Genomic DNA, 12,600 nt, shown 5'->3' with positions numbered 1-12,600 from the left:
CATCATCTGAATAATTGGATCCCAGAGCTGAGCACTTGTGACCTGATTATCTAGGACACTTGTGTGACACCTTAATGGGTCGGGGAAATGAGGAAACTGGAGACAGGTTTATGACAACTCAAAGCATCTAATTCTCCCACTTTCACTTTTCAATGTGGCGTTTAATTGCAGGACTCACACTGAGACACACACACAGTTCTGTATTCTCTCTCTCTCTCTCTCTCTCTCTCTCTCTCGCTCTCTGTTTACCAGCTTCTCTCTGAAAGAACACAAAAGATACACATAAGTAAATTGCCGGTGATTAGACACAGGTGAGCCTCATCACACGTTACCTACTGGTTCAACCTTCCTCCTCTCTGTCCACAGCTTATACTAGACCATACCCCCACTGCCACATACCCGTACCACCTGACTCCGGCCTGCAGCTGATTTCCCCCCCACCCCAGGAGAGGTAATCCACCACCACCATCTGCACCCCCAGCCTGTGGACCAACTTGAACTTGAATGGCTGAAGTGCCAAATACCAACAAGTGGTCTGGGCACTGGCATCCTTCATGCAGTGGGGCCATCAGAGAGAGGAATGATCAGAACAGAGGGTGAAAGGGTATCTCAGCAGGTAGTATCAGCAGGCGAGGACCACCAACTTGATGGCAAGACACCCCTTCTAGATGGTACTGTACTTTGACTCCCTCACCAAAAGCTTACAGCTGATGTACAGCATGGAATACTCCTCTCCCTCTACCCCCAGCCCTCTGTCTGACATGTCAGTTTGCAAAAGTCAGGTGAATGCAACAGCAGGCCACCACACAAAACCGCTTTTACCTGAGCATAAGCCTGTTCACACAGCTCCGTCCACTGGACTGGATCTTGCATTCCCTTCATAGTGAGGTCAGTCGGCAGGCTGGTGATGTTCAAAAAATTAGGTACAAACTGTCTATAATAGCTAGCCAGTTCCAGGAATAGCCTCAGGTCCTTTTTGGTCTTGGGTCTCAAGTAGGCCATAATCACTGCTGTCTTATCAATTTGGAGACACACCTGCTCATGACCCAAGTGAAAGCCCAGATATCATAGTTCCATCCACCCAATTGCACACTTCTTTGGGTTTTCTGTGAGTCCTGCACATTTCAAGGATCTCAGGACAGCCCTCAGATGTTGTAAATACTGCTGCCAATCATTATTGTAAATGATAATATCATCCAAATAGGAAGCAGTATATGCATTGTGTGCGGGAGGATTCTGTCCATGAGTTGAAACTTTGCTGGGGTTCCAAACATCCCAAATAGAAGGGTGACAATTTGGTGTAAACCAAATGGATTGGAAAAGGCTATTTTTTTCTTGTGATATTGTAATCATGGGAATTTGCCAATACCCTTGGTTAAATCCAGTGTCAAATAAAAGCAAGCCATGCCTAACTGATCGAGCAGCTCTTCAATGCAAGGCAGCAGATATGTGTCAAAGTTAGACACTGTATTGACTTTTCTAAAGTTCACACAAAAGTGGACCAACCTATCAGTCTTGGGCACCAAGAACAAGGAATACTCCAGTCACGGGGGACTCCTCAGTTACCCTCATTTTGAGCATAGTCTTGAGTTTATCATGAACCACATTTTTCTTGTGTTCAGGTAAGCTGTATGGGTGGCTGCATACAACTGCACCTGGAGGCATCTCAGTGTGGTGCTCTGTGAAGTTAGTGTGACTGGATAGAAATGAAAACACATGGGAAAGTTTCTCCTGCAACCTGGCAACCTGTGCTTTCTGGGATGGTGAGAAATACTTGTTGTACGTCACCCTCGATAAGAACATCTGGTAAATGCCATGTAATATAATGTAATGTAAAGGTAGTAACCACAGGGGACTGGGGTGAATTGGGCTGCTCTTTCTGGACTTACTTCTGGTCCCAGCTCCTCCCTCTTGGGAACCACCATTGCGAGAGCCACAAGAATGTCCTATCTTCATGGTTTCAGGAGATTGATGTGGTGTATTTGAAGTGTCTTGCCTCTATCTGTTTACCTGACCTCATAGACGACTTCCCTGACTCACTATGTGACCTCAAAGTGTCCTTGCCACCTCACAAGTAATTTAGAGCTTGGTGTGGGTAGTAAAACAAGCACTTCATCTCCTGGTGCAAATTCCCGTAGCTGCACACCCTTATTATACACCTCCCTCCTCCTCCTAAACCTCATGCCAGCATGGTGTTGAGCCCACCAGTGCCACTGAACTTTGCCATCTGTCACAGTCTTGGCTGAGTGCCGGGACATCCTCCAGCCTCAAATTGATCTGCTGGAGGTCTTGGCAAACAACATCGTTCCAATGGGTGCATGGTTGGCCGCAAGGACATCTCCATCTCATAACTGGCGGATCAAACTCGTAAATAGCTCTTGCGGGGTGGTCGTCTGTGTAGCGCAGGACGTGCCCGAGCCAATGAACATGATGCTGTGCGATAGTTTTATACACCTATTATATGCCCCTGTAGAAAATTATCCTGTGTTAAGGCCAATTTATTCTTCTGCACTGTAGGGTATGGCATACAGTGGGGCAAAAAAGTATTTAGTCAGCCACCAATTGTGCAAGTTCTCCCACTTAAAAAGATGAGAGAGGCCTGTAATTTTCATCATAGGTACACTTCAACTATGAGAGACAAAATAAGAAAAAAAATCCAGAAAATCACATTGTCTGATTTTTAAATAATTTATTTGCAAATTATGGTGGAAAATAACTATTTGGTCAATAATAAAAGTTCATCTCAATACTTTGTTATATACCCTTTGTTGGCAATGACAGAGGTCAAACATTTTCTGTAAGTCTTCACAAGGTTTTCACACACTGTTGCTGGTATTTTGGCCCATTCCTCCATGCAGATCTCCTCTAGAGCAGTGATGTTTTGGGGCTGTCGCTGGGCAACACGGACTTTCAACTCCCTCCAAAGATTTTCTATGGGGTTGAGATCTGGAGACTGGCTAGGCCACTCCAGGACCTTGAAATGCTTCTTACGAAGCCACTCCTTCGTTGCCCGGGCAGTGTGTTTGGGATCATTGTCATGCTGAAAGACCCAGCCACATTTCATCTTCAATGCCCTTGCTGATGGAAGGAGGTTTTCACTCAAAACCTCACGATACATGGCCCCATTCATTCTTTCCTTTACACGGATCAGTCGTCCTGGTCCCTTTGCAGAAAAACAGCCCTGAAGCATGATGTTTCCACCCCCATGCTTCACAGTAGGTATGGTGTTCTTTGGCTGCAACTCAGCATTCTTTCTCCTCCAAACACGACAAGTTGAGTTTTTACCAAAAAGTTCTATTTTGGTTTCATCTGACATTCTCCCAATCCTCTTCTGGATCATCCAAATGCTCTCTAGCAAACTTCAGATGGGCCTGGACATGTACTGGCTTAAGCAGGGGGACACGTCTGGCACTGCAGGATTTGAGTCCCTGGCAGCGTAGTGTGTTACTGATGGTAGCCTTTGTTACTTTGGTCCCAGCTCTCTGCAGGTCATTCACTAGGTCCCCCGTGTGGTTCTGGGATTTTTGCTCACCGTTCTTGTGATCATTTTGACCCCACGGGGTGAGATCTTGCGTGGAGCCCCAGATCGAGGGAGATTATCAGTGGTCTTGTATGTCTTCCATTTTCTAATAATTGCTCCCACAGTTGATTTCTTCACACCAAACTGCTTACCTATTGCAGATTCAGTCTTCCCAGCCTGGTGCAGGTCTACAATTTTGTTTCTGGTGTCCTTTGACAGCTCTTTGGTCTTGGCCATAGTGGAGTTTGGAGTGTGACTGTTTTGAGGTTGTGGACAGGTGTCTTTTATACTGATAACAAGTTCAAACAGGTGCCATTAATACAGATAACGAGTGGAGGACAGAGGAGCCTCTTAAAGAAGAAGTTACAGGTCTGTGAGAGCCAGAAATCTCGCTTGTTTGTAGGTGACCAAATACTTATTTTACCAAGGAATTTACCAATTAATTCATTAAAAATCCTACAATGTGATTTCCTGGATTCTTTCCCCCCATTCTGTCTCTCAAAGTTGAAGTGTACCTATGATGAAAATTACAGGCCTCTCTCATCTTTTTAAGTGGGAGAACTTGCACAATTGGTGGCTGACTAAATACTTTTTTGCCCCACTGTAACTGCGTACCCTATGCTGTACCATATGCCGTAGCCTGGCATGCACCTCTCCAGAAATCTAACTACGCATTATGGCTATGCAGACTGCAACAACTGTGATTAGTCAGTCCGCTTGGTAGCATCACATTTCCGGCTGCTGATTGTTCTCCACGAAAATCAGAAATCAACTATCTTGAAATTGTGTTAATATAAATACACAAAGTATGAGGCTACATAGCAGTTGTAAATCATCACAATGGTCAGTTTAAGCCTGCATTTAAACATCTCATCTCATCTCATCTCATTATCTCTAGCCGCTTTATCCTGTTCTACAGGGTCGCAGGCAAGCTGGAGCCTATCCCAGCTGACTACGGGCGAAAGGCGGGGTACACCCTGGACAAGTCGCCAGGTCATCACAGGGCTGACACATAGACACAGACAACCATTCACACTCACACTGGCGGTCAATTTAGAGTCACCAGTTAACCTAACCTGCATGTCTTTGGACTGTGGGGGAAACCGGAGCACCCGGAGGAAACCCACGCGGACATGGGGAGAACATGCAAACTCCACACAGAAAGGCCCTCGCCGGCCACAGGGCTCGAACCCGGACCTTCTTGCTGTGAGGCAACAGCGCTAACCACTACACCACTGTGCCGCCCCGCATTTAAACATCTCATCTCATCTCATTATCTCTAGCCGCTTTATCCTTCTACAGGGTCGCAGGCAAGCTGGAGCCTATCCCAGCTGACTATGGGCGAAAGGCGGGGTACACCCTGGACAAGTCGCCAGGTCATCACAGGGCTGACACATAGACACAGACAACCATTCACACTCACATTCACACCTACGGTCAATTTAGAGTCACCAGTTAACCTAACCTGCATGTCTTTGGACTGTGGGGGAAACCGGAGCACCCGGAGGAAACCCACGCAGACACGGGGAGAACATGCAAACTCCACACAGAAAGGCCCTCGCCGGCCCCGGGGCTCGAACCTAGGACCTTCTTGCTGTGAGGCGACAGCGCTAACCACTACACCACCGTGCCGCCCCGCATTTAAACATATATTTTTAAATACATTATTTTTATAATGCATATAGCAGAGTCTATATTTATTATAAAAGACATTATTTTTGTGCCTCATTTCTGAGACCACAGTGCAGCTCAACTCAAAGGTGCTTTATTTCGCTCACTTTTGCTTTCCAGCATTGCATTTAATTGCAGGTTTCACACAACTCTGTACTGGTTCTCTCATTTGGCTCACCAGTTTCTCTCTGAAAGAATACAAAAGACACACATAAGTAAGTTGCCGGTGGTTAGACACAGGTGAGCCTCATCACACATTACCTGCCGGTTCAACATGCCCCCACTTCCACAGCATGTTAACACCAGGTGTGAACAGGGCCTTTCTGAGCAAAGCCAGGTCCTGATCTGCCATAAACTGTTTTAACAGACCCTCAGGAGAGAGTTCTTTGCTGTTTTTCCAGTATGTGGCTCATTTTGAAACCTAAGCTAGCTTGTTAACTGGCCACCTAGCTGCTAAATAACATTAGCAAACTGAAACACATTGAATGGAAGATGAAAAATTGGCTCACTGGCTAGATGTCATAATATTAATTCAGTTTAGATATCAAACTTTACCAAGACACATAGCTAGGTTAACAAGCTACTCCTTTTAAATAAACTCCACTAATGAGCTAAACATAAAAGAGAACTTGTGCATTCAGATGAATAAAATTTTTGCAGGTGTCAGAGTCAGATGAAAATCAGAGAGCGATTGTTTTTCCTACAAATAATTTATGTTGAGTGTAAATGGGAACTGATGTTTACTAGTATATTTTCAGTTGGCACATTACATTCGCTTCTTATACTTACATTACTTTGGTCAACAAAGTACTGCACAAACTCAGTCAAGAAGGTGAATTTAGTTCAACTAAATTTCGGCTGCAAAACCACACAAGGGGAGGCAATGGTAAGGCAAAGGCAATCAATATGTGCTGTCATTGGTTTCAGTCTGGATAAGTGCTAGATAAAGCAGCAACATTTTTAAAAAGTAGAACTCTGTGCCATTGGCATGCGCTGGGATGCCTCTACCACCAGCAAGTCAAGTCTTTCTTGTTACTAATTTTTATACCTAATAATGTTTTAAAATATACTTTTTAAGGATTTATAAGAAAAAATATTTCAGATATTTGACCTTCCTGTGACCTTGACCCTATTTGGATCAATTCCTCTGCTGGTTACAGTTATACAACTCTGATTCCATAAAAGTTGGGCTGCCATGTAAAATGTAAATAAAAACAGAATGTAATGATTTGAAAATCATTTTTGACTTGTATTCAATTGAACACAGTATAAAGACAAGATATTTAATGTTCAAACTGTTAAACTTTGTAAATTTGCACTCATTCTGAATTTGATGCCTGCAACACATTCCAAAAAAGTTGGGACAGGGTCATGTTTACTGTGTTACATCACCTTTTCTTTTAACAACATGCTGTAAGTGTTTAAGAACTGAGGACACATTGTTGCAGTTTTGAGACTGAAATTCTTTCCCATTCTGACTTGACATACAACTTCAGTTGATCAACAGTCTAGTGACTCCATTATTGTATTTTGTGCTTCATAATGCACCACACATTTGCAATGGGAAGCAGGCAGGCCAGTTTAGCTCCTGCACTCCTTTACTACAAAGCCACATTGTTGTAACACATGCAGAATGTGTTTTGGCCTTGTCTTACTGGAATAAACAGGGACGTCCCTGAAAAAGACGTCATTTGGATAGCAGCATATGTTGCTCAAAAACCTGTATGTACCTTTCAGCATTAATGGAGCCTTCACAGATGTGTACAGTGGTGCTTGAAAGTTTGTGAACCCTTTAGAATTTTCTGTATTTATGCATAAATATGACCTAAAACATCATCAGATTTTCACACAAGCCCTAAAAGTAGATAAAGAGAACCCAGTTAAATAAATGAGACAAAAAATATTATACTTGGTCATTTATTTATTGAGGGCGGCACGGTGGTGTAGTGGTTAGCGCTGTCGCCTCACAGCAAGAAGGTCCTGGGTTCGACCCCCGGGGCCGCCGAGGGCCTTTCTGTGTGGAGTTTGCATGTTCTCCCCGTGTCCGCGTGGGTTTCCTCCGGGTGCTCCGGTTTCCCCCACAGTCCAAAGACATGCAGGTTAGGTTAACTGGTGACTCTAAATTGACCGTAGGTGTGAATGTGAGTGTGAATGGTTGTCTGTGTCTATGTGTCAGCCCTGTGATGACCTGGCGACTTGTCCAGGGTGTACCCCGCCTTTCGCCCATAGTCAGCTGGGATAGGCTCCAGCTTGCCTGCGACCCTGTAGAAGGATAAAGCGGCTAGAGATAATGAGATGAGATGAGATTTATTTATTGAGGAGAATGATCCAATATTACATATCTGTGAGTGGCAAAAGTATGTGAGCCTTTGCTTTCAGTATCTAGTGTGACCCCCTTGTGCAGCAATAACTGCAACTAAACATTTCCGGTAACTGTTGATCAGTCCTGCACACCGGCTTGGGGGAATTTTAGCCCATTCTTCCGTAGAGAACAAGTTCAGCTCTGGGATGTTGGTGGGTTTCCTCACATGAACTGCTCACTTCAGGTCCTTCCACAACATTTCGATTGGATTAAGGTCAGGACTTTGACTTGGCCATTCCAAAACATTAACTTTATTCTTCTTTAACCATTCTTTGATAGAACAACTTGTGTGCTTAGGGTCGTTGTCTTGCTGCATAACCCACCTTCTCTTGAGATTCAGTTCATGGACAGATGTGGTGACATTTTCCTTTAGAATTCACTGGTATAATTCAGAATTCATTGTTCCATCAATGATTGGAAGCCGTCCTGGCCCAGATGCAGCAAAACAGGCCCAAACCATGAAACTACCACCACCATGTTTCACAGATGGGATAAGGTTCTTATGCTGGAAAGCACTGTTTTCCCTTCTCCAAACATAACGCTTCTCATTTAAACCAAACAGTTCTATTTTGGTCTCATCCATCCACAAAATATTTTTCCAATAGCCTTCTGGCTTCTCCACATGATCTTTAGCCAACTGCAGACGAGCAGCTATGTTCTTTTTGGAGAGCAGTGGCTTTCTCCTTGCAACCCTGCCATGCACACCACTGTTGTTCAGTGTTCTCCTGATGGTGGACTCATTAACATTTAACATTAGCCAATGTGAGTGAGGCCTTCAGTTGCTTAGACCCTGGGGGTCCTTTGTGACCTCACCGACAATTACACGCCTTGCTCTTGGAGTGATCTTTGTGGGTTGACCACTCCTGGGGAGGGTAACAATGGTCTTGAATTTCCTCCATTTGTACACAGTCTGTCTGACTGTAGATTGGTGGAGTCCAAACTCTTTAGAGATGGTTTTGTAACCTTTTCCAGCCTGGTGAGCATCAACAACGCTTTTTCTGAGGTCCTCAGAAATCTCCTTTGTTCATGCCATGATACACTTCCACAAACATGTGTTGTGAAGATAAGACTTTGATAGATCCCTGTTCTTTAAATAAAACAGGGTGCCCACTCACACCTGATTGTCATCCCATTGATTGAAAACACCTGACTCTAATTTCACCTTCAAATGAACTGCTAATCCTAGAGGTTCACGTACTTTTGCCACTCACAGATATATAATATTGGATTATTTTCCTCAGTAAATAAATGACCGGGTATTTTTGTCTCATTTGTTTAACTGGGTTCTCTTTATCTACTTTTAGGACTTGTGTGAAAACCTGATGATGTTTTAGGTCATATTATGCAGAAATATAGAAAATTCTAAAGGGTTCACAAACTTTCAAGCACCACTGTAAGTTACCCATGCCATGGGCACTAACACACACCCCTACCATCACAGATGCTGGCTTTTGAACTTTGTGCTGGTAACAATCTGGATGGTCCTTTTCCTCTTTAGCCCAGAGGACACGATGTCCATGAATTCCAAAGACAGTTCAAAATGTGGACTCATCAGACCACAGCACACTTTTCCAGTTTACATTAGTCCACCTCAGATGAGCGTGGGCTCAGAGAATTTGGCACCATTTCTGAATGTTGATATATGACTTTAGTAGATGAACTGTGTTTACTGATTAATGGTTTTCCAAAATCTTCTCAAGCCCATGTAGTAAGGTCCTTTATAGAATCACATCAGCTTTTAATGCAGTGCCATCTGAGGGATCGAAGGCCACAGGCATTCAGTGTTGATTTTTGGCCTTGCCCCTTACATGCAGACTTCTCTGGATTCTCTGAATCTTTTGATGATATTATTGATGGTGAATAATATTGATGGTGAAATCCCTAAATTCCTTGCAATTGTATGTTGAGAAAAGTTGTTCTTAAACTGTTGGACTATTTGCACACACAGTTTTTCATGAAGTGGTGAACCTTGTCCCATCCTTGTTTGTGAACAAATGAGGCTTTTCAATTACCAGTGAACCTGTTTACCTGTAGAATGTTCCAAACTGGAGTTTTTGAGCATTCCACACCTTTCCCAGGGGCAGCACGGTGGTGTAGTGGTTAGCACTGTCACCTCACAGCAAGAAGATCCTGGGTTCGAGCCCAGCAGCCGATGAGGGCCTTACTGTGTGGAGTTTGCATGTTCTCCCCGTGTCTATGTGGGTTTCCTCCGGGTGCTCCGGTTTCTCCCACAGTCCAAAAGACATGCAGGTTAGGCTAACTGGTGGCTCTAAATTGACCGTAGGTGTGAATGTGAGCGTGAATGGTTGTCTATGTGTCAACCCTGTGATGACCTGGCGACTTGTCCAGGGTGTACCCCGCCTCTTGCCCATAATCAGCTGGGATAGGCTCCATCTTGCCTGAGACCCTGTAGAACAGGATAAGCAGCTACAGATAATGGATGGATGGACAACTTTCCCAGTCTTTTGTTGCCCCTGTCCCAACTTTTTTGGAACGTGTTGCAGGCATCAACTTCAGAATGAGTGTATATCTGTGGGTGGCACGGTGGTGTCGTGGTTCTCACTGTTGCCTCACAGCAAAAAGATTCTGGGTTCGAGCCCAGTGGCCAACGGGGGCCTTTCTATGTGGAGTTTGCATGTTCTCCCCATGTCCTCTGGGTGCTCCGGTTTCCCCCACAGTCCAAAGACATGCAGTTAGGTTAGCATAGGATGGCCTTGGGCTGAAGTGCCCAAGAGTGGCGACACGTACGCAGCAGCTTTGCTCTCCTATGACGAACTATATTTTCTTGTACATTTGTGCAGTGACAATAAAGGCATTCTATTCTATATTTACAAAAACAATAAACTTTATCAGTCTGAACATTAAATATCTTGTCTTTGCCTTGTACTCAACTGAATACAGATTGAAAAGGATTTGCAAATCAGTGCATTCTGTTTTTATTTATACGTATTTTACACAGCATCCATACTTTTTTGGAATCGGGGTTGTAAATCCACATAAATCCTGCAAATGTTCAACCATTCGGTCTTGAGATATCATGCTAATGAGAATCATGGACAGACAGACAGACAACATAAAAACATATCTCGTGGTGAGGCAAAAAAAATATCTAGTGGGGGTGAGGGGGGTGTTGTCTGTTATATTTCCTCATTGAAGATCTGCAGCAAGGATTATCTCACCCGGTCGAGAATGGAGGCTGGCTCAAGATGTAAAAATATCACTCAATTTTGTTGAACTTGAACTACTTAAATGCTAGAGACCTAATCTTGACTAATGCAACTTTAAAAGCCAAATTGATTTGAACGTATCCTAATAGAAACCACAGCCACAAGAAATTAGGAACAGACTTTTTTTTTTTTGTGGGAGAATTTCTGTGTTGAAGAAAAGAATTAATACTTTATTAAACTAGGTAAATCACAGGTTAGATTTTTCCCAGAATATTTAACCTGATTTTTAAATTGATGTTGTTTTTAAATTGAATATGGTTGTATGTATAAAGTGATTCTCATGCATGCATTCCCCTTATTGTAGTAATTATAGATTATTAGAATTATACCATCCACTTATACAATCCGAAGTTGGCATATGAAATGCATTGTTGAATGTTCCTCTTTGTCCCATTCACAGTGCTGCTTTATATCACAGAAATTTGTGGCATGTTTAATTGAATGTGGCATGTCATTAAGAGCAGAACAACCACACCATGACATTATCAGAAGACAAACGTGGTTAGACAGGCACTCAGCGCCCCCGGTTTGTCCAAACCAATTTGCCACCAGCCAAATAGTGTGTAAGCTAAATACTCAAAGACCACATACTAACAGGTCTTCCAGTTGTTTATATGTTTTTTTAGCCTTTTTGAGTGTGGTTTCTTCTCTGTGACTCTTTTCCTGACTTTGAAGGATGGATTACAGTCCAGGAGCGTTAAAATGCCGAACCAGCAGGATTGTGATGGTCTATTAATGGAATGGTGTACAGGCACAATATGAGCCTGGTAGATTCAGGTCAACGTGTGCAGTATCGCACACTTACTTTATAAATACCTCAGAATTCCTCAGCTCTGAAGTTCAGTGTTGAGCTGAATTACACATTGGTGCAAGAGACTTTGGGTGGGTGTGAATGTGTGTGTGCACGCGTGCGTGTGTGCGCGCGTGTCCATGCACATACTTCCCAGTGCTCACACATTTATTTTTAGCATTGTCCCGCTGTGTATCCTGTCTCATTCTACCTGTTTTGCAGACAGAGTGAAGTGAGAGTGACACCTACCCTGTTTCACCTCCTTCAGAACAATGTCGAGTGTGACATTTCAGTTCTACATTCTTCTCATCACTTTCACAGGCTTCTCCTGCAGCGCTGGCTAAAAGCGTGCTGGCTGAGGTGCCCAATCAGGTAGTGGATTACTACAACAGCAAAGGCATCAAGCCCAAATGTCTGTCAGACTACGAGTCTTCCAGAGCCTTCAGTCCCTAAGCACAAACAAACTCACTTTAAGGCACACATTATTATTATTATTATTATTATTATTATTATTATTGTCAAAATATAGTAAGAGAAGTGTAATAACTCTTATAACTGTTGTTGTGTTTCTATTTTTCACAGTTTGGGATAATTTATTTATTATTTTATGTATTTATATCCAACTTGAGCCAAGAAGCACACCCTCAGCTAGATGGAACATAATTAATACGTGCTTATGATTTTCAGTTGTACAAGATGTGATTTTAGTTTGTGACAGGTTCCACTTATTATTATTATTATTATTATTATTATTATTACTTCACATGCTCATTTCTTCATTCATTTGTTTGTTCACCTAGTTCTTGATTATTTATATTTATTTATTGATTTCACCCAATCTAAAATGCTGTCCAGACCACAAAGCAAGGCTCAGTCAGTATTCACCATGTTCCTTCAATAATCAGGAATTAAAGGGCTACACAGTCCAAGGGAAAATGATATTCCACACACATATTAGATGTTGACCATTGCTTTCACCTGAGCAGGAAGTCGGCACCATGGTTATTTCCTGTTACAAAGTGAAACCATT

The 12,600-nt window shown here is 43.1% G+C and overlaps 1 protein-coding gene across 1 annotated transcript in view; it reads left to right on the top strand.

Moving 5' to 3' along the window:
• The window catches only part of cpne4b (copine IVb), a 92,168-nt gene extending 80,145 nt beyond the window's left edge, over positions 1 to 12,023 (top strand). Inside the window, exon 15 of the mRNA XM_060943202.1 lies at positions 11,892 to 12,023. Within this exon, the coding sequence (XP_060799185.1) occupies positions 11,892 to 12,023 (132 nt within the window). The remainder of the gene's footprint in view (positions 1 to 11,891) is intronic.
• The last annotated feature ends 577 nt before the right edge of the window (positions 12,024 to 12,600 follow it).

This window comes from Neoarius graeffei, chromosome 16, assembly GCF_027579695.1.
Source record: "Neoarius graeffei isolate fNeoGra1 chromosome 16, fNeoGra1.pri, whole genome shotgun sequence".
NCBI classification, from domain to species: domain Eukaryota; kingdom Metazoa; phylum Chordata; class Actinopteri; order Siluriformes; family Ariidae; genus Neoarius; species Neoarius graeffei.
Note: the sequence above shows the minus strand (reverse complement) of the source record. Positions and strands in the feature narration are given on the sequence as shown.